At 37.0% G+C, this 21051-nt stretch overlaps 1 protein-coding gene across 2 annotated transcripts; it reads right to left on the bottom strand.

Moving 5' to 3' along the window:
• Positions 1-3893: 3893 nt before the first annotated feature.
• On the bottom strand, positions 3894-20102 carry cenpj (centromere protein J). 2 transcript variants are annotated; one of them, XM_052142679.1, is made up of 15 exons: positions 19968-20102; positions 18725-19111; positions 17136-17250; positions 15153-15300; positions 14948-15035; positions 13085-14426; positions 10447-10570; positions 10184-10349; positions 9596-9862; positions 7470-7545; positions 7159-7337; positions 4836-4976; positions 4530-4614; positions 4307-4427; positions 3894-4227 (listed from the first exon to the last, which is right to left on the bottom strand). In XM_052142679.1, exons 2-15 carry the CDS (start codon positions 19085-19087, stop codon positions 4035-4037), a joined length of 3408 nt encoding a protein of 1135 aa, XP_051998639.1. In that variant the 5' UTR covers positions 19088-19111; positions 19968-20102; the 3' UTR covers positions 3894-4034. The 2 variants fall into 2 exon arrangements, with proteins under 2 accessions (XP_051998639.1, XP_051998640.1); XM_052142680.1 differs by lacking the exon at positions 3894-4227 and having other exon boundaries at positions 4308-4427; positions 4928-4976.
• Positions 20103-21051: the final 949 nt, after the last annotated feature.

The following is a 21051-nucleotide window of genomic DNA, read 5'->3' as shown; positions in this document are numbered from 1 at the left end:
GCGACTGAATAACATTTATTTTCTTTAACTTGGATGCTGATGCTGAGCTATATATTATGCATCCGTAATCTATTACTGGTCTGATCATTGCACAATATATTCTTTTTAATGATTGCCAACTTGCACCCCAATCTACCCCTGCCAGACATCTTAAAACGTTAATTCCTTTTTTACACTTATCTATTACTTTCTTTATGTGACTGTCAAATTTAAGTTTTGAATCCATCCACAACCCCAAATATCGAATTTCCGATACTTGTTCTAATGTTTGTTCATATAATTTTAATTTTATTTGTGGGCTACTCTTCTTTTTTGAGAAACAGATAACTTGCATTTTTTCTACTGACAATTTGAAACCCCAAGTGTTTACCCATTTTTCCACTTCCTCTACTGCTCGCTGCATGCTTTTTTCAACAAATTTAACATTCCGTCCTCTTTTCCACATGGCTCCATCATCTGCATATAGGGATTTTCCTATTCCTTGTCCTACCTGAGAAAAAATGTCATTAATCATTATATTGAACAAAATTGGGCTACATTGAGGAGTACCGTTATCTATTGTGTATATTTTTGAGTAACTTGAACCGATCTTGACCTGTATTGTACGCTTGAAAAGGAAATCCATTATCCAATTATACAACCTTCCTTTAATACCTATTTTATCCAACTTAATTAATAGTCCCTCCTTCCACAACATATGCTTTTTCCACGTCAAAAAACACTCCAACTAACACTTCTTTATTTATAAATGCTTTCCTGATTTCTGATTCTAGACATATGATAGAATCCATTGTATTGCGACAAATACACTAAATCCACTCTAAATCCACTTTGATGTGGGCATAAAATATTTGTATTTTTTATTGTGTAATTTAGTCTAGCTATTACCATTCTTTCCATTATTTTACATAAGTTCGATGTTAGTGCAATAGGTCTATAGTTAACTGCTCTGGAATGATCTTTCTCAGGTTTAGCTATTGGAACAACTACTCCATGTTTCCAGGAAGAAGGGAGCTTTCCTGCCTTCCATACTTTATTGAACAGATGTAATATGATATTCAACGATATATCTGATAATTTCTTTATCATCTCATTACATATATCATCCTTTCCTGGAGATGTATTTCTTAAACCTGTCAATACCTGTTTGAGTTCATACAAAGTAAAATCTTCATCCAGTGTTTTCAGACGGCCTTCTTTGGACCATGATATTAGGATTATCTCTTATTGCTTGCTATCTTTGCCTTCTCATATCCTCTGATATGTTACAATTACTGTGAAACTTTACAAATGCTTTTTCTAACACCTCTGCTTTTTTGCTTTCAATCATTATATATTTGTCATCTATTATTACAGGTATATTTCTATAAATTGTATTCCCTCCCATTTTCCTAATCATTCCCCATAATTCACGTAGATACTCTCTCACCAATTTCATCGCAGAATTGTCTCCAGTATTTTCTTTTAGCAGATCTAATTACTCTTCTAACCACTGCCTGAGATCTTTTGAATATCATCACATCCTGAAAGGAATATGTTTTCTTTACCTTTTTAAACGCCTTATTTCTAATTGAGACTACCTCACTGCAGTTCTCTGTCCACACTTTTCCCTTTTCTTTCTCCTAAACTTTTCCCAATTACCTCCTCAGTGGTACTACAAATTATCTCATAATTGGATTTAATTCCTCAGGTTCCTGTTTATCATTTACAATTCCTAACAATTTAGCCTCACTAACTTCCTTAAACTTTTTCAAGTCCGCCGTTTTAAATTTCCACCTGGGGATGTTCTGGGGAGGGGGGGCATCATATAGATAGCCGATCTATATGACGCTTCTATACGAGAGCTCTCAACCAATGATGTAAAAATAAATGCATTTATTAATAAATATGGGAATATTTAAATATGGAAATAAATGTATATGGGAATAAATATAAAAATAGATTAACACATAAATAAAAACAATGCTAAATGAATAAATAAAAGTACAGAAAATAATAAAGGAAAAAAGTCATACAAAATAAATTCAGGACTACATTTAATTAAAAATAAGTTATATTTGTTAACAAGACATTTATTCCTTTTATTTATTTTCCGATTACATTTATTATTTCTGTAGGTTTGGGCCTCCACAGTGAACAGGGTATATGGTCATGGAAATCCTGGAAGTCATGAAATTTAGAAATTGTGTTTTCTAGGCTTGGAAATGTCATGGAAACAGTGGCAGAGCTAGGGGGTACCCAGGGTTGGCCGTGGCCACCACGGTCCGAAGCCTGGCCACCCCACTCGCAATTGCTGTTTTAGTATTTATTTATTATTATTATTTTTTGGCACAACTTAGTTCTTTTAGAGGTGAAATCATCTCTATACAAACTTAACATGTGCACGCACCAAGGTCACCAAACCTCTCCGTCCCGGGTGTCAATGTATCCACAAGTCTACTACTCAATCAATTTGATAAATGTTGCAAATATATTTTACAATTCACAGACAAATGCCTTTCAACTTGTGTATGTGAAATTCAAAATTAAATGAATGTGCTGAGATTTGTACAAATAAAGACATACTTGTGAACACCGATGATCCCTTTCTTATAAATGTATTACAATTTGTGTGTGCAACCTAAGGAAGATGTTCCAAATCAAACACAAAATGGTCATGTGAAGTACTGAATGTGCATTAATGGATCAAGTGAAGCGCATGCATTTACTGATGTCTATTTGGGTTGATTCGGTTTGATTAATTTGTATTTTGAGACTTTTGTTTGGCTGTTTCTACCATGGCCAACTCATAAACAACTACCAATGGAAAAGTCCTAAATGTATTCATAAATGTGTGCACATCTACCCATTAATTTGAGGAAAAAAAAATATATAAACAAATGTGTATTTCAACCCTTAAAAAAATGCATTTGAACTGGTATCTGTAAAATTTGTCATTAATAAATGTGCTGGAATTTGTACAAATAGACAGATTTGTGAATACAATGGTTACTTTTTGTACAACCAAAGGGAGATCTTCCAAATCAAACTCATTGTTTTTGTGAAGCACTGAATGTGCATATGTGGAACAAGAGATACACATTCATTGACATATGATTCCCTTTGATTCATTTAGATTTTGAGACTTCCTTTCTGCTGGTTTTGCTTTGCACGATCCATACGTATCTTTGTGAGAGCAAAGCAGCTACCACTACATGGCAGTCTCATTTTACAGAAATGCCATATAGCAGTGTGTTGTTCATTCACATGGTCAATGAGCAAGTGCTCCACACTTCAAGGAAACAGAGGCTGACATCAGCAGAAAGGATCAAAGGTTTTCCTAAATTTTTCTCATATACTGTATAGCCAAGGATAATTTATATTTTAAAAGGTGAAAAAAGCCAATTTTAGAGTGCAAGTCCTGGCAACAATGCATTAGTTTTACATGTCAGTAGCTTCTAGTTAATAGGATTCAAACACTTGACTGTGTCATTGTTTCTGGCACCAGACAGAGTTAAAGTCTGCTGTTTTAATCATAACAAATGTATAGATCAGACCTGGTTTAATGTGGCCTGCGGCTCATTTATCCTAAAAGCATTTATTTTATTAATATTTAATCTTGCATTGGGACCAAAATATCTTGTCCATTGTCATTCATATTAGATAAGATACACTGTGGTACATTTTGACATGTATTTTTCTTATTTGACATGTGTACATAGAAGTTTTAGGTAATGTATGGTCATGAAAATTCACCTCAAATGTCATAGAAAATTATTGGTAAAAATGTGTATGAACCCACTGTGAAATCAAGGGAAAACCATAGTGAGGGCTAAATTTCTCAAATGAACCTTTTCAGGTTTTATTCTTTTGGTGGTGTTTGAACTCTAGTTCTGACAAGTGTTTAAACCAGTTTATAAAAAGATTTAATTTACAAAAAATACACAATTAAATACTTCACACATTAACACAATATATACATTCACATGGTATATTAATTCAAGTCCACTTTTCATTCAATTTTCAATAAAACAATGTGTCAAGTTTTAGACCTTTTATGCCTTGGTGTCAATAGTGACTTGACCATGTGCATCTTTTAAGCGCACACGACCTGTGGGGTATTGGGTCTCCTGCCGTCCGTCCGAGTAAACAGTTTTTACCGTACCATCTGGATACTCCCGTCTCTTAAAATCTGTATTGTGGACCTCTCGCTGACCTGTATTAAACTGGATCACCTTACTACCATCCCTGAAAGAAAGCATTATAAAAATGTTTGATTGTTTTGACTTAATATATGCTTATAACACAATGGAGTGGAGTAACTCACGGATTCAGTTGTATTATTGTTCCATCTGTGAGTACACTTTCCTCTCTCCCATCAGGATAAAGACTTTTAACTGTTTGATCAGGGAAAGTGATTTCCTTACGACCATCTGGGAAATGTTTCTCTGTAAGGAAGGGTAAAGAGATGTTTGAACTTGAAAATTAACTTAACCACCAAAAAAGTATACACTGGACTAAAACCAAATTTTGAAAGAATTTGTGCCCACCTGTTTGATTGTTAGGAAACTGAAGCACTTCCATACCATCAGGGTACGTGATGTGTGTGGTCTGGGCTTCTGCGTAGTAATAAATCTGAAAGAGAATGAAACTGCTTAAACCATTAAAGACAAACATTTAATTCACTTATTAAACATTAATATTCACAGTAAAATGCATCTTGCCCTCAGTATCACTTTTAAATACTCAAATCTACCATATAAAATACATTATATTAAACACTTAATAATCAGTTACATTGGAGCCAAATGTATGGTAAGAGATGGAAATACATGCATCCAGTCTGTAAGTCTCACCACTCTTTGATCAGGCATTGTATGCTTAACATCTCCATTGAAAAATGTTACTTTAACCATCTGTCCATCTGCGGAGAGCTCTTTCCTCGTACCATTTGGGAAAACAATGATTCGCCCTCCATCAGGAAGCACCTTTTCTATCTGAGAGATACATGCATACAAGTCAGTGAATTGAAGTGAATACTCTGAAAAGGCACATATGTCCCCAATTATTACACCCTATAAAAATCTAGAGGGTTAAGATGCATGCCATTTCCACATTAGTTTGAATGCAACTGTAGCCTAGTTTCCATCCACTTTTCGCTCTGTTATCAACAAAGTAAAAATGCGTAAAACAAATTTTGCGAAATTTGTCCATTCATATGGCCTTTTATCGATAAAAATGGGTGTGCATGATGATGTCATGCCTAAAAAAAAAACACTTTGTCGCATAAGTTTTGGTTTATTGCAAAAGAAATCTGCCCTTAAGCCATTTCCATACAGAAATGTGTGTTCATCGCTAATTCGCCTCCCAGATGTCCCTAATTTTTTTCCTCCAAAGTTTTGGTAAAATGGGGAGAGTATTGAGACAATTCATTGAAATTAGCCAGCTTACTCTCATTTTAATTTCACAAATTAATGAAATCAGAAGATGAAGAATTGCAATCAAAAGGGAACAGTTGCCCTTCTGATAGGACTATAATATTGGTCCTGATGTTGTGCCAATTGCAGGTTGCCACCGGTTCTGACCCGAAAACGAATCATCATGGCCCTGTTCAAGCTGGCAACTTGCACCAAGAAGTGGGGAAACTTTGTGTCTTAGTATATGGACCATCCATCGATGTGTATATGATGTGTGCACAGCTATTAAAAGAAAAAAAATTTACTATCAGGGTTTACATATATGATACATCCCTGATATTCAATAGGCTATTTTGAACAATCATCTAATCTAAAGCATTGCCATCACAATTGCATTATGTCCAGCATATTTGTCTACCAACTTTTAACAATGAACTGAATTTGATTGTCATCTCAAATAAATTTTAGTGTCATAATGCAATTTACATTTTGTGAAGAAGCTCAGCAAATGTGATCAGAGGTAAAGAGGATTGGATTTAAAATATTTAAAAGTTTTAAGATATTCAAAAGCTCGTTTTCTGAAAGTGAAGTCAGAATTGGACAAATAGTTCTGATAGTTTATAGCCTTGAAAGTGTAGAACATTTTGAGAATGTCATTCAACCAACTTTATTAATCTACAGAACAGTTCATGTAAAGAAAAGGCATATATATAGGTCTATTTTTTTTTTTTTTTTGGCAATTAATTTTTTTTTAATTTAATGCTTTTTTCATTTGATAATTTATTTAATTTTATACAGGGAATTTTGCTGGCATTTTTTCAAAAGTAAACTAAATAATTTGATAGAATTGGGCTATATTTTAGTGTTCTAAAAAAGCACTGATGCTTTTCTCTGAGCATTGAATATTTTTAATTTAAAACTTGTTTTTTATTAATTATGTTTTAGAAATTAAGTTTTTTTGTATTGTGGACTAATTCCATGACTGCCATCTATTATTTGAAATGGTGTGTAAAAGCAACATAAACGGATGGCTACTGCGATTAAATTAATCACAAAGAGTGGCCCTTCATTTGTTCTCAGTGCACTTGTCGACATGCATGATACGAGAGATTTGTGTTGGCACTCCTGGAAGTGTCACGATTGCAGTATCGGATCTATATGCCATTAAACTCAATCCATAATCCTGTACAATAAATTAGCTTTCATGGATGTATATACAGTACCTTGTCGTCATGATTAACACAGGCTAACGTTTGGGGTAAACTCTGTCATGTGACACTACATTTATGCATTAATGCCAATTTTCTCGACAAAAAGTGTTTCCAAACCAGTTTTTCATGACATTTGAAGTATCAACATAGAGTTATGCGCTAGAGTTAAACGGAAACATATTAGGTTGACACTTTTAGCGATAATTAGCATTTCCATCAGCTTTATTTTAATGCGCTAAAACTTTTTCGCCAAAAATCCTTGGATGGAAACTCATGTTTATATCTAAAGGTTTTTGTGGTGGAAAAAAAATTCTGGATCAAATTTCATCAGTCTTCAGTTAAATTCAAGCTCTTACAGTTTGTCTTTGTTTTTTTTATATATGCATAAAAGAAAAGTACTTCTGTAATGAGACTGACCATCATCTCTCCACTTCACTAATGGTGTTGTGGAAGGGACACTCATGAAGGCATTCTGTTGCCCTGCTTATTTTAGAACAACTCTACAAAATTTTGTAGTTTTGAGTTGGAGCCACGTGAGACTGAACGTTTACCTTGCTGTCTGCATGCATGATCTCTTCCTGTTCCTCCTCTGACTGTCCAATAATAGCCATGTTGGGAAGAGTATGATTGTTCATCTCAGGCAAAATCAGTACATCTGAGCACTGGGTTCTCACTGGGCTGTGGTCATTTTTTAAGCTGATCCCCTCTTTCACTTGATCAGAGAAAGAATCTGAGGCAAAACATGTTGAAATAAATGGGTTCATTTTAAATGGCAACAAAAGTACAGACAGATGTAAATGTGGAAAAAGTCCTTGTCAACTCCATCATTGTTACAAGTACAATACAATATGCATTTCAATACCGAAGACTGTGGGAGCTGTCTGTGTCTCCGGATTTCCCTTCCAGCTGCTGCTGCTTTTTGAAATCTGGGAAGCACTCTAGACACAAACAGACTATTATGAAAGAAAGTAATTTTGCACAAATTTAAAATGTACAGTGCCTATAGAATATTAATATACCGATTATCATCAAAATCTTTATTCGTCACGTTACACCCTGGAAATGTATATTAATTCTAACTTCTTCTAGTGGTTAGGTTAGGTGCAACCAACCTAACTGCACCCCACCTGACTTTAATGTTAGTGGTGGTTTTGATAACTTCAGAATAAAACCAGGTATTCCATTACTAGTAGTGCATTGTAAAGAATTCAAGAATTCACCATGGTTGGAAAGGTGCTTTGATGAAATGATTCTGAGATATAAATTGTGTAAAGGCACAACCAAAACCTTGCCTTGACTGGGCCATCCCTCCAAACTGGATGACTATGCCAAGAGGATATTGATCAGTGAAGCTAGCAAGAGAATAAAGGCAACCTTGAAGGCATGCCCTTATGGCTGAGGTTGATCGATCTGTGCAACAGATGTGACAACAATTTCCCAAGCCAATCACACAAAGCTTGCAGGATGGCAAGAAGCAAGCCTTTTTTTAAAAAGTGCCACACTAAGTCTCGTTAGCACTTTGCAAAAACAAAAAAACACTTGAAAGATTCTGGTGGCATGTGACAAAACGTTTTATGGTCAGCTGAGACAAAAATGTTTGAACTTTTTGGACTGAATTCCAAGCGCTATATTTGGAGAGAACCAAACACAGCACATCACCCAGAACATACCATACCATACCTACTGTGAAGCAAGGTGGGGGTAACCTTATGTTGTAGGGGTGTTTCTCTTCAGCAGGGTCTGGGCAATTGGTCAGGATTGAAGGGAAAAAGGATGCAGATAGGTGGTTCACCAGCACAACAATAACACTGCCAGAAAAACAACGCAGTGGCTTAAAGGTATTTACTAAATCATAAAATGACCATAATATGTCATTAGAGAAAGGAAACCTGCTACGTTGAAATACTGGCTTCTCCGATAACAATGCTACAGCCAGTATATTCTACTTTGAAGTTTCCATTCCGGGCCGGAAGTTCTGTTTATGTTTTGACCTGTGTGATCCCGCCCACTGCCCATTCACCAATAATATTTTGACACTGCCAGGTTGCCAGATTTGAACAAGTTTGCAGGCAAACAATACTGTGTGCTGCAGCCATGGAAGCCAGCAAACGAACTGGATCAGAGATAACGGATTCCACCCAACCTAAAAAGTTTCGCCATCCATCTAAAAACCACCATGACCAGAGGCGTAGTAAAACAAGTATAAATTTTGGAGATGCCTTTGGAAGATGGAGACAGCTTAAAGCTCATAAATCCTTTAAAACAGTTGGCTAATTTGCATGTCAACACTCTGGCAACCCACATGATCTTAGAGTCTTGGGCAGGGCAGACAACTCACCAATATTTTAATTTGGACTGCCGTACCAATTTCAAACGCTTGTTGTCAATCTTACATATAGCACCTTTAAGGACAGGAAGGTCAAAGTCCTTGAGTGGTCAAGTCAGAGCCCTGACCCAAATCCAATAGAAAACCTGTGGATGGACTTGAAGAGAGCAGTCCATAACCACTCAGCCCACAATTTGACTGAACTCTAACAATTTTGCAAGGAAGAATGGGAAAATATTCCCTAATCTAGGTGCGCATAGTTTGTAGACTAGAGAACAGACTGATGGCTTTCTTTACAGCAAAAGTTAGCTCGACAAGTATTAAATCCAGGGGTATGATCACTTTTCAAAACCTGTTATTCTAATTTTTCATCTTTTATACATTTTTGGAACTATTACCTTTTTTTTTTACTTGAATGATGTAGGGGGCAACATTTATAAATAAAGTTGAGAATTATTATTTTTTTTATGAGTTTTGATTTCAGACTGTTAAGACAAAAACAAGTTCCAAAGGGGTATGATTATTTTCTATAAGCAGTGTATTTATGTCATTTGAAAAAGCAATTATTTATATGTAATGGAGGAGTGTATAATCTAGCTGTCTATGAAGGGCTTCATTGAAAATGTTTTTCATTTAAAAATGAACAGCCACTATACACTTACCCTGGAATCTGAACATTTGGATCCGGTACAGATTCTATTGCCTGACGTACAGAACTTTCCTCTTTCCTGCTCTCTCTCTCGTTCACTCTCAGCATTTTTCCATGCACTGAGGCGCAATTTCTCCAGTGTCCGCACTTGGTCTCTGAGAGACGCATTCTCTGCACTCATGGCATCTGCCTGCTGCAGCAGACGTCTGTGTGTGTTGCTCCAACGAGCTTCTCGTTTGCATAAATCCTCCTGCAGCACGTTTATCTGTTGCTTTAGAGCCTAATACAGACATAAACCATAAAATCTTAATGTATAAACTATAAACTAGTTTAAACTAAACATTATTTTACAGTGCCCTTGTTACAGTGCAATTACACAAGTACTGAGTAAAATTAATGAACAACATGTACTTACTATAGATTTAGGGTTAGTTGCTTGTAATTATGCATAATTTACTGTTATTACTAAATTTAGTACTTGTAATATGTATAACAAGGACACTGTGTGTGTGTGTGTGTGTGTGTGTGTGTGTGTATATATATATATATATATATAAAAAGAAGAAGAAAAAACAACAAAAAAGAGACTAAAGAAACAGACCTGGATCTCATCTCGTTCTTGTTTGTCTGGTCTTGCTCTCACAGTTGCTGCATGCTTTCTGAAAAGTTTCTTTTCTTGTTGCAGTTTCTTATTCTCTTCCCTTTTATACTCCTCCCACTTTGCACTTTCCTCCATCCTCTTCTTTTCAAATTCAGCCCTCTCTTTCCTGTATGTTACATTTTATTTTACAAGTTTTTAGTTTACATGTGCTTTATTAGTACAACAGACTGTAGTAGACCTAGTCTGTTCACAACTTGCCATACTTGATATTCTCTATTTTGTCCTGGTTCTCCTGCTTTAGTTTGGCCAGTGCTGCATTCTCAGATTTAAACCGTTCAATCTCAGTTTCCAGCTCCACCAAACGCTCACGAAGCAGCCTTGACTGAGCTGGAAGAAAATAAAAAATTAAACCCAAGCACGATTTAGTAATATCATGCAGATTGGGTCTGCTTTGATTGGCTCTTTCAAATTTGTTCTTGGGTTCTCATGAAAGTAAGGCTGCAGGCTTGCAAGGGGGGAATATAAAATTGACAGTTATTGACACATTGACATATTTCATGCCAAAAGTTTTGCAATTACCTGCTCCTGCACCTTTACCGAAAGGAAAACCTTTTATCTTTAGTGCTGGAAACAGCTTTGATACCAACTGGAATGTGGGTGGAGCTTCTTTCTCCTTTCCAACTGCACTGGGACTACAACTTACTAATTTTTCTCCCTTAGAGTTCAATGGAAAAGAGGCGAGAACCGGCTTAACAATATAAATAATATTGTAATAATAAACTTTAACAAAAAGACAAACACACAGGTGTCAGGCAGTTGCCCGTAACTGTCACACTGCCGTCTCTGGTCGCCTTTATCTCTCTTGGGCTTAATCAGCCTAATTAGGGGTTGGGTGTGTGGAATCACAGCCCAGCCCGCCCTGCCACAGATGGGCAATGCCCAGAAACTTTATGCAAATGAGAGGCAAAAACCCCAGGTAGCACCAAATCGCTGTGAAGTAAAGGCAAGCCAATGTTGTGACGTCTATAATAAATTAATAGCTCATGAAAATTGCATGGTGATATTGATTCATTTGGGTATAATTGTAGTTGTCCCTTTTGCTTACTTATAAAATAAATTCTCTCCCAGCTAATGCGGTTAATTATACAGGGGAATGAGGTACAATATGAAAATATAATTTTTCCTAATTGGTCTAAATTCCTAATTTTTCCTGGTCACATTTTAGATTTAAGATACATTTTTGGAAAAAGTTGTGTGGATAATCCCATTCTACCATATCAAAGTCATTTGATATGGTAGAATGGGATTATCTTTTTAAAATTTTGGAAATATACAGGTTTGGGAATACTTTTATTGGATTGTTTACTTTATAGACACCCGGTTGTGGCAGTACAAACAAATTGATTAATTTCAGATTGTTTTGCTATGGATGGGGGTGCCCGGCAGGGTTGCCCTCTTTCCCCATTATTGTTCTGTCTTGCCCTGGAACCATTAGCGGCCGCAGTGAGAGGGGAGGATTATTTTCCAGGGGTTGGAGGTATGACGCATACGATTTTGCTCTACGCAGATGATATTTTCTTATTCGTCCCCGGCTCCACTAGATCTATGCCTTGCCTCCACAGAATTATGAATACCTTTTCTAATTTGTCAGAATACAGAGTCAGTTGTCTAAATCTGATGCTTTGTCTCTGACAGCGTACTGCCCAGCGACAGCTTTTCAGCTGGGCGCCTTCAGGGTACTAAGTATTTGGGCATTTTATTCCCAGCAAATTTGTGTGATTTATTTAGAGTTCATTTTGACCCCTTCATAAAAAGGTTTGAGCGATGTGGACAGGTGGGCTTCATTACATTTATCTATGATTGGGAAGGTTAAATGTTATTAAAATGAATTGTATTCCAAAATTCAACTACCTGCAACAATCTCTCCCTGCAGAATCCCCCACTCTTATTTTAAGCAATTTGATAGCATAGCGAAGTCCTTCATTTGTAATGGTATGCATCCCAGATTACATTATAATAAGTTACATAGGCTGATTGACTAATGTGGGATAGGCCTACCCAAGATTTAGTTTTATTATTATACATTCGGTCTCAGACATTTTGCTCATTGGTCACTTCCACCTGAGAGAGCCCCTCCCTGGTTTTGTATTGAACAGGAAGTTCTTGCCCCTATTTCGCCATCGCAAAGCATTTCTATCAATCAAATCTGAGAAGTTACACCCTGTTATCTCGCATTTGAACTGTTATTTGGCATTTTTTTTATGTGTGTGTGTGTGTGTATTTATGTGTGACCACGGGGATGTTCGTTGGGGGTCGGGGTGGGGTTGGTGATTGGCGAGGGGTAGTATTGGGAGTAAAATTTGTATTCAATGTTTTTTTTTTCTACGTCAACTTAATGAATCAATAAAAAGAAAAAGTTAATAAAATAAAATAAAAACAGTCAGTGAAGGATCTTGCTGCTGAATACTCCACTATACTACACAATTACTGGTGAAATCTAAACATTCACAGTCACATAGTGTGAAATTTGGTTGCAAATGCAAGTGAATGCCTCTCATTGTAGTGGACGGTTTGCATAGAATAAAAGATTGATCTTGGGATTTAAGAATCAATATTGAGATCATTCAAATGAAAATTGTGATGCATTGGGAAACTGCCATTTTTACCCTAAACTAGATGCAGGGATTGTCTAGTGTATTGTGTCACCACAATAACCTGCTAAAGATTTTGTCTATTTCACAGCTCATATCTGTTTAAAGATATAACAGGACCCTTTATGATTCTACATTTAAAAGGAAAACTGACAAGCGTTTCAATTGACAAATGGACCTAGCTTTGAAATATTCTTAAAAAAAAAGAAAAAGTTATTGACATATTTCATGCCAAAAGTTTTGCAATTACCTGCTCCTTCACTGTGCAAGGTCTGTGGCTCCTGCACCTTTACCGAAGGAGAGACTTTTATCTTTAGTGCTGGAAACAGCTTTGATACCAACTGGCATGTGGGTGGAGCTTCTTTCTCCTTTCCAACTGCACTGGGACTACCACTTACTAATTTTTCTCCCTTAGAGAAGGCAACCTTCCTTTTAAGTGCCCTTTCTGATAAGGATTCCACTGTAGGATTGCAGGTCACATCCTCAGGTTCATTCCAGGTATCATCATCATCAAACTCTAATTGGCCCCTTGTGTCTACCAGAGTAGAGTCTCCATTGTTACTGGAATTTCTCTTGTCCCCCTCTGGACTGCTTGCTCCGTCCTTGTCCTGATAGGAACGTTTATCATAAGGTAGGGTGGGAACTTGAAAGCAGTGGCTTATGGGTGGATTGGACAAAATGGGATGGTGTTGCAACTCTGAGGTGCTGCACTGTGAGGTGTTGAGATTTTTGTCATCCTTTAACTTTTCGTCAGCTTCCTCTTCAGAGAGCTTGCTCATTAGTAACTTTTGCCCCATGATGATAGCATCTCTCACAAACACACTGTTTGTGGGAAGTACAGATACACTATGGCCTGCCTCGGGACAAGGAGCTACTGCAGTACCCTGACCACGACTAGGTAGTGCAGGTTGATTTGAAAATTTTATGGGCGTGGAGGAGAGACGCCTGCGGTCTCTTTGAAGGAGGGTGCTGATGAAGGACGAGTTGCTGGAGAAGGATATTTCATCCGCTGCTTGTTCTAGCAACTCAAATTCACCAAGTTCAGCGCACTCACGCCAGTGATCTTGCTCCCAGCGCTCCCTTCGCTCTGTGAACCACACCTCAAATGAGTTTTCCGCAACACAAATGTTATCCTCTCCAGAGTTACATGCACCTTCCTTAACAGCATCTGTATTAGTGATACTGTTGACCTTCTGCGGAGATGAAGGATCTCTCTGGCTTTGGTACTGAGTCAAGATGGAACCTACATTCTGACCCTGATGTGCACCAAGAACACAGGGTTGAACAGTCGTCTTGGTAACTACCGCTGCAGTCTTATTTAGAGGAAAGTTCTCTTTGTTGAGCACTGCAGTCTTGCGTTGGATCACAGGGTGTGTGGATTTTGAGCCTTCATTTTTGCTGAAAACCGATTTCCTTTTGGATCTCATGTCCAGGTCTTGGGAAACTTTGGGATTTTGGCATGATGTGGGCATTGGGTTTGGTGGACTTTTTCTGTGTGACAGTTCCACAGCTTTCCCCCTTGTAAACCTGGCTAGACCTTCTCCGCGTTTAAGGAAAGGTCTCTTTACTTTCACGAGTTCAGCAGGGGCATTCTGCATGAGTAAATTATGAAAACAGATATTAAGACAGATCTGGATTACTAGTTAAAGTCACACTACATTATAAGAAACAAATGCAACAAAAGGATTGTGCTATACTGCAGAGTTGACAAATTTAAATTAAAACTTTTAAACACATTCATTATATTTCAGAACATCAGTTAAGTCAGATATCTATACCTCAAACAGTGCATATAAAAAGATATAGCAAACAACTACAGATCTGAGTAACTAAGTACTCTGCCACGCCCTTAGGCAAAAGGTTTGATGCCAAGCTGATTTTTTTAATGAGATATTTAAGACATTGATATTCAAGACACTTCTATTCAAAATCTCTTCATTCAGTCTGCATTTGTATTATTTTTTCACGCTACAACAAAAAAAAACGTAGCTTAATACAGGAAAAGAAAACAATGCAGTCTTTCACATCACAACCAACAATTCATAAGTCCTCTAAGGTTTGTACACAAAGTAACCTGAAGTTGATACTAACTGAAGCATGTCCAATATCTGACCTTGCCCATTCGTTTCTGATCTTCCATCTTGAGCTGCTCCTCCAGTATTTCCTCAAATGTTCTCCCAACAAAACCAGATCTAATAGGTCTTTATAGAAATCAACACATACATGACACAGTTAGACAGATCAATATACATTTGGCTCTCCCCCCAATCATGCATCTATCCTTGTTTATATATTTTAAATACAGCTTTGATGCATACCTGTTCTCTGGCTCTGGGTCACACTCTTTCCCATACACAGTTTGATCTTCAATTGTAGACTGAATTGATTCTTTGTAATCATGATTAATGTCATCATGTCTAGTGTTCAACTCTACTACACTTTGTTCCTGGTTCCACATAATGGACTCTAGATATATATGGAGAAAGTAGGTCAAATTTTATTACATTTTCGATTAAATAAAGCAATAAGCCAGGAGAGGTTGTGGGTAAGGGCCGTTCTTAGCCACAACATGAAGCATAGGCAAAATAGGATCCTGGCGCATTAATACAGTATGTGCAATGCCATGTGTGCTTTTATAGTAATTTTACAATAAAACACGACTCATCTGATCAAAATTCAGGGTCGAACCTTCTTTTTTCAGTTTAGCTTCTTTAAAAAATCATAATTGTCGATTATTGCTCTTGATATTGCAATCATGATTATTAATGTTGATTAAACATTGTAATTAATGTGACGTCACAAAGCAACCGTGTGGTTCTTCAGAGTAGCAGATTTCAAAGGTGGATATGAGCTGCGCTCCAGTTTCTTTTAAGCATCATATTGTATTGTATATTGTAATAATGTTTGTTAAGGTAAGGCAAATTAAAATTATTGTAAATTGATATCTATGGTATAGAATACATTGAATTATTACTAAATTACTGCTTAAATTATTAATCCACGTACAGTAAATAATATGGCATATTCAATATTCAAACTTATTAACAGCTGATCTAAATTGACTGAAGTTACTGTGTTCAGTAAGCCCTTTAGTGGCGGGATAGGGGGCCATTAATCCAGTTAGATCTTCAATGTTGATCTTGTTCATGTAAGATCATCGTTAGATAATTTTTGGCCTCAGTGGTTGCACCCTGGAAATTAAAAAGTCATTTGCGATCAGAGTTTTAGCGATTCGTGAAAATATTAAATCAACCAATACCAGCTGCGTGGCAAATGGGTCTTATTAGAGTAGACACGATAACAATGATGGTGATTCCTGAAATTTGCTATTCATGCCATATTATTTACGTTGGCTACACCACCAAAACACACTTAGAACAGTTAAGCTGAATTACTTTATTGCTATTTTGTACAAATCAAATTCACATGACCTACTAATTAACATGACAAAACAAAACTGTTATTACATTTTTAATAAATTGTACACAGAAATCGAGCAACACAACAAACTCTCCCATTACGATGATTGCTGTCACTCACTGCAGTTTAACACTGTTTGAGACCTGCATTTCGACGCCAGCTCAGTGATGCTCGATCCGCACAAAGTTCTGCACTCTCGCATTAAAAATGAAGCTGTCTAATCAGCATACCAACTCAATTATTTACACCATGTCTGTGCCTTGATTAGAACAGGATCATTTTAGTTTTGTTGTGTTGCTAATTTGCAGTGTATTTAACATCTAAGTTCAAAGCAAGTGCAATATGCAATGAATCCAAAATATTTACAAAGTGCTTTTCGCTCTTGTTCTTCAACTTCTTTTCAAGTGTCAGGTGATGTTTTTCAGTATTAATGTTCATGTGCTGCGCGAACAGAGCAAGAACTTAAAGCAAGCATCTGTGCATTCAGACATTAGGATCATGCGCATTAGGATCGGTTGTCATTACTGATAGGATGGAGAACTAATCTAAGTGGCACTGATTGGCCATTGCCATTTCATTGCTCAACGGACATGTTAGTGATTGGTTAGAATACTCAACCGCTGCAAAAACATGTTGTAAATAGAAACTATTGATGCAACAGGAGCAGACATAAATTGAACGCTATAATCTTCAGTTTTCACGATTACATAATCGTGGCAGCCGTAATTGCGATTCGTTTTTCTATTAATTGTGCAGCCCTACCTTCAGATGGAGAGATATTAATCCCAATCCAATTTTTTAAGTTCAACCATGGTAGATGTCCTGATGTTAAAGTGTGCTCTGTGTACAAGTGAATGGCATATGCACCATAACTCCTGTACCTGCAGTTTTCTGTGCTATTTCTAGAAGTCTCTGCTGTTCCTGTTGTACTCTATGCAGCGGTTCCTTCTGGTGGGCTTTAAGCTGCTCCTGCATGCGATGTTGCATTTGCTTCAGCTGGATACAAAAATCAGCCATTAAGTAAGTTCTTCACAACCAATATTTGCAATATTGCTAATTTAAAAGGATAGTTCATCACTGACCATGTTTACATGCACGTTCTCACACCGATTATGCTTAATAAGCAATGCATGCAGGCATTTAAATGCAATAAATTGTGTTCCTGTATCAGTGTAAAGGCCCTAAACAGCTTATGAATAACCTGGTTTTTACTGATTTCGCATGCAACTTAAACACCTTAAACTAGCTCTACACTAGCTGATTTTTCCAATAATTTTAAGGTGTTAGCTTCATTAACATAATCACCAGCCAGGCAGGAGAAGACCCGTTAGCACCTCTCAGTGGGAGGTGTTAATCACTTGACCATCGGGACTGCCTCATATTGTTATTTTGTCAGAAAAAGATAGTTGCAGTGAGTCGTTACGTGTGTCACCATCCACCTCCACCATTTTTAATCTGCAAGTGTGTCATACCTCTGACTGAAGAAAGCAAGATCTCAGCAAAACATTCTGCATGTGTAAAACCCTGTTGTTTTGAGTCTGCTAGTGTTGAGCCAGCTTTACCCGGTGTTCTTACAGGCTCATCCAACATGCACACGTGCTGAGCGCTTGCCTCTTCACAGTTTGACATCAAAAGTAGAGAATAACACGATTATTACAAATGCCATGTAAACGCAGATTTCTTGCCTTAGCAGATTTTTTAAATAAGCTGATTTTAGAGAGTAATCAGCATAATGGTGTGCATGTTAACGGGCTCACTTAATCACTCTCATGCCATCCCAGATGTGTATGACTTACTTCTACAGAACACAAACAAAGATTTTTAGAAGAATATTTCAGCTCTGTAAGTGAATGGAGGCCAGAATTTGAAGGTCCAAAAAGCACAGAAAGGCAGCATAAAAGTAATTCCATAAAACTCCAGTGGTTAAATCCATATCTTCACAAGATATATGATAAGTGTGGGTGAGAAACAGGTCAATATTTAAGTCCATTTTCACTATAAATCTCCACTGACAAATTAAAATGTGACAAGCTGACAAATTAAAATGTGCACACAGTAATGTTTACATTGCGCTGACTGACATCGGACATAAGAGTGGTCTTGGACTTACACTGACACCTAGTCCCATCTTACAAAAACAAATGTTTTCAGTTTCACTAACTGTGTAGAAATGTGCTATTTGCAGTCAGCCATTATATATTTATTCCTCAAGTGAAAGTTTTAGATAATAGGGGGATTACCAGGATAATGCAAATTATGCAGATAATTGAAGTATTCTGTTGGTCATATGATCTCAACATGACAACCCCCCCTGACGGGACCCTCTCCATGTAGAATAAAACAGCTTTTATTAGGCTACTGATATGACTTGATACATGACTATTCATTTGTCAGTGCACTCTTGATGTATCTGTAATTTAGCAAGAGCTCCACGAAATGCATATTAGTTAAAAAAAAACTAGGAACCCACCTGTTCAAGCTTAGCTATTAATGGGAGACCTTGTGTGTTTCTTAAAATGTCTTGGAAACTTTGCATCTCATTGCTTAAAGATGCACCAAACGGCTCCATTTCTCTGAGCGTTGTGCCACGTTCACCTGGACTGCACATGTCCACGCTGCCGCAGCTACTGCTACGGGAGAGAGGTAGCGGGGCAAACTGGCAGCTGAAGGAATCATCTGGATCTTGAACCACCAGACTACCACGGCTCCGGATGGACCCAGATTCCATTTCTCCTGGGGACCCATGTAATATCACCCCAGCGCGGGAGCTGTCCGGCATCCACTGAGAGAGGAAGTGAGACTGCCCTTGCTGGAGTCCAGCTGGAGATGACATAATGATACTGGCCCACCTCTAACCCTAAAAAGATGGGATCACAAAAGAAATGCATGTGTTTACAGTTTTAAATCTGATTGTGATGTTCACTTCAAATCCATTCATATTGTTTATAGTTTTTCAGATTTATTAGGAGAGAAGAGAGTTCTTCATAGCCATATGTAAAAGTATTTGGGTACACTGATCTCTTACACCATACATATTCTACTCTAAATGCTATAAGTACACTTCAAATAATGTATTAATGTGCAAAAATGTAACATTGTGACAGACTGCTCCTGGTGTATGGTTTAAGAAATATCAAGAGCAATGACATGATCTGAAGTAATTTAACATGACAGGACAATTTATAGCAGAACGATTATTTGATCCAGAATCAAGATTAAGAACTTTTTTTTTTTTTTTGGAATTTGTTACATTGTAGTCAAAGTTCCATAATAGTAGCAAAGAAGAATGAACTAAAGGCACTTTGTATAGAAATGACAAAACACAGAGTAGCAGAGTGTAGGAATAAAGTAATAGCATCTCACTTTAATTAAATAAAGTCTATATATCAAACAAAATACACTAATATATAAACTGTTTTGCTGTCACTGTCTCGGAGTAGAAGCTGGATATGTCATAAATGAAAACCACTAATTATCACAAAAATAAAATAACACTCCGGCTGAATCTTAAAACCTAGAAAGATGCCGACATTAATGCCCTGTCGAGCTAGGCAGCTCATTAGGTTATAGCCATTGTGCATCAGAGCTACAATTCATAAACAGTATTTAAGACACAGCAAGCGTCACAACGCATTCAAATATAATGTCAGATTTCGATGGTTATTTAAAAAGATCGAACCATATCGTAATAGCTGTAGGTGAAAATGTCGTACCTGTCTTTGTGTAGTCGAAGAGGGTATTTAAAGATTTCAGCAGTTGACGTCTGAACTTTAAGTTTCGAAAGATACCGCCATAACAATGCAAAGCCCGCGAGACAATCAAACAAAATGAAAGAATTGATGCATGCTGGGAGTTGTAGTCAGAAATATGTCCTTATGCTCCTCCCATCGTTTAGGTTCGCCTACAACTTTGCTGAAGGCTTAACTCTTATTAGGCTTGTTCGACTTCATGCAGCTCTGCGCAGACCGATCGGCGGCTGACTTGAAGCAGTGCATGCCGGTTAGAAATTTTGTCCGACTTGATACAGCGCCGACGCCATGTGACTGTGACGTATGCCATCAAAGTACCGCGAGAGCGATTCGAGAGTAGCCGGAGGACTCAGCCAGCGCAGCTTCTCAAGAGCAGCTGCACAGGTTCTGATGACGACACAACTGATCCACGATTGGCCTGATTCACTGACAACACCGATGACGTGCGTTTCAAGTTTATTGCGACTTTTAAAACAGTTCAATACCTTTTTATGTCGTCTTTATCTTAAAAATCATATTTATTAGATATTGTTTTACTGTATTTACTTTATTGTTAATAAAGGGTTTGTGTATGTTTATTTTGCATGACTTTCTTTTTCATACAGACCTTTTACAGTATTCGGCTGCATAACCTATTCAAATGAGCATTTTTAATAACTCAAATGTTAATCTTAAAAACATACAATCTAATGTGGTCATAAATGTATGCTCCTGCACAAATGATGCATAATACATTGTTCTTCCATTTGTTCATATGGTTTCTTCATATTCTCTAGTTTATTTAGCTGTGGTCATACTTCACCTGCATGTGGTTAGCAGTTTGTTAACAACTTGCTATATCTTCAACTTAACAACAGTACAACATTCTGTTCACTTTCAAAGAGTTGGTCTAAATCACAATATAAATCCAACAGAATTGTGCTTTTCTGTATATGAAAATGAATGGTGTTTTGTCTCAAATGTTAAAAAGAGCTCATCTGGAGAGTACTGTAAATCCTGTTGCTGAAACCTTTTTTTTTTATAGGTTACTTTTATGATTTTGTATTAG

This window comes from Xyrauchen texanus, chromosome 14, assembly GCF_025860055.1.
Source record: "Xyrauchen texanus isolate HMW12.3.18 chromosome 14, RBS_HiC_50CHRs, whole genome shotgun sequence".
NCBI classification, from domain to species: domain Eukaryota; kingdom Metazoa; phylum Chordata; class Actinopteri; order Cypriniformes; family Catostomidae; genus Xyrauchen; species Xyrauchen texanus.
This window is presented reverse-complemented; position numbering and strand designations above follow the sequence as displayed.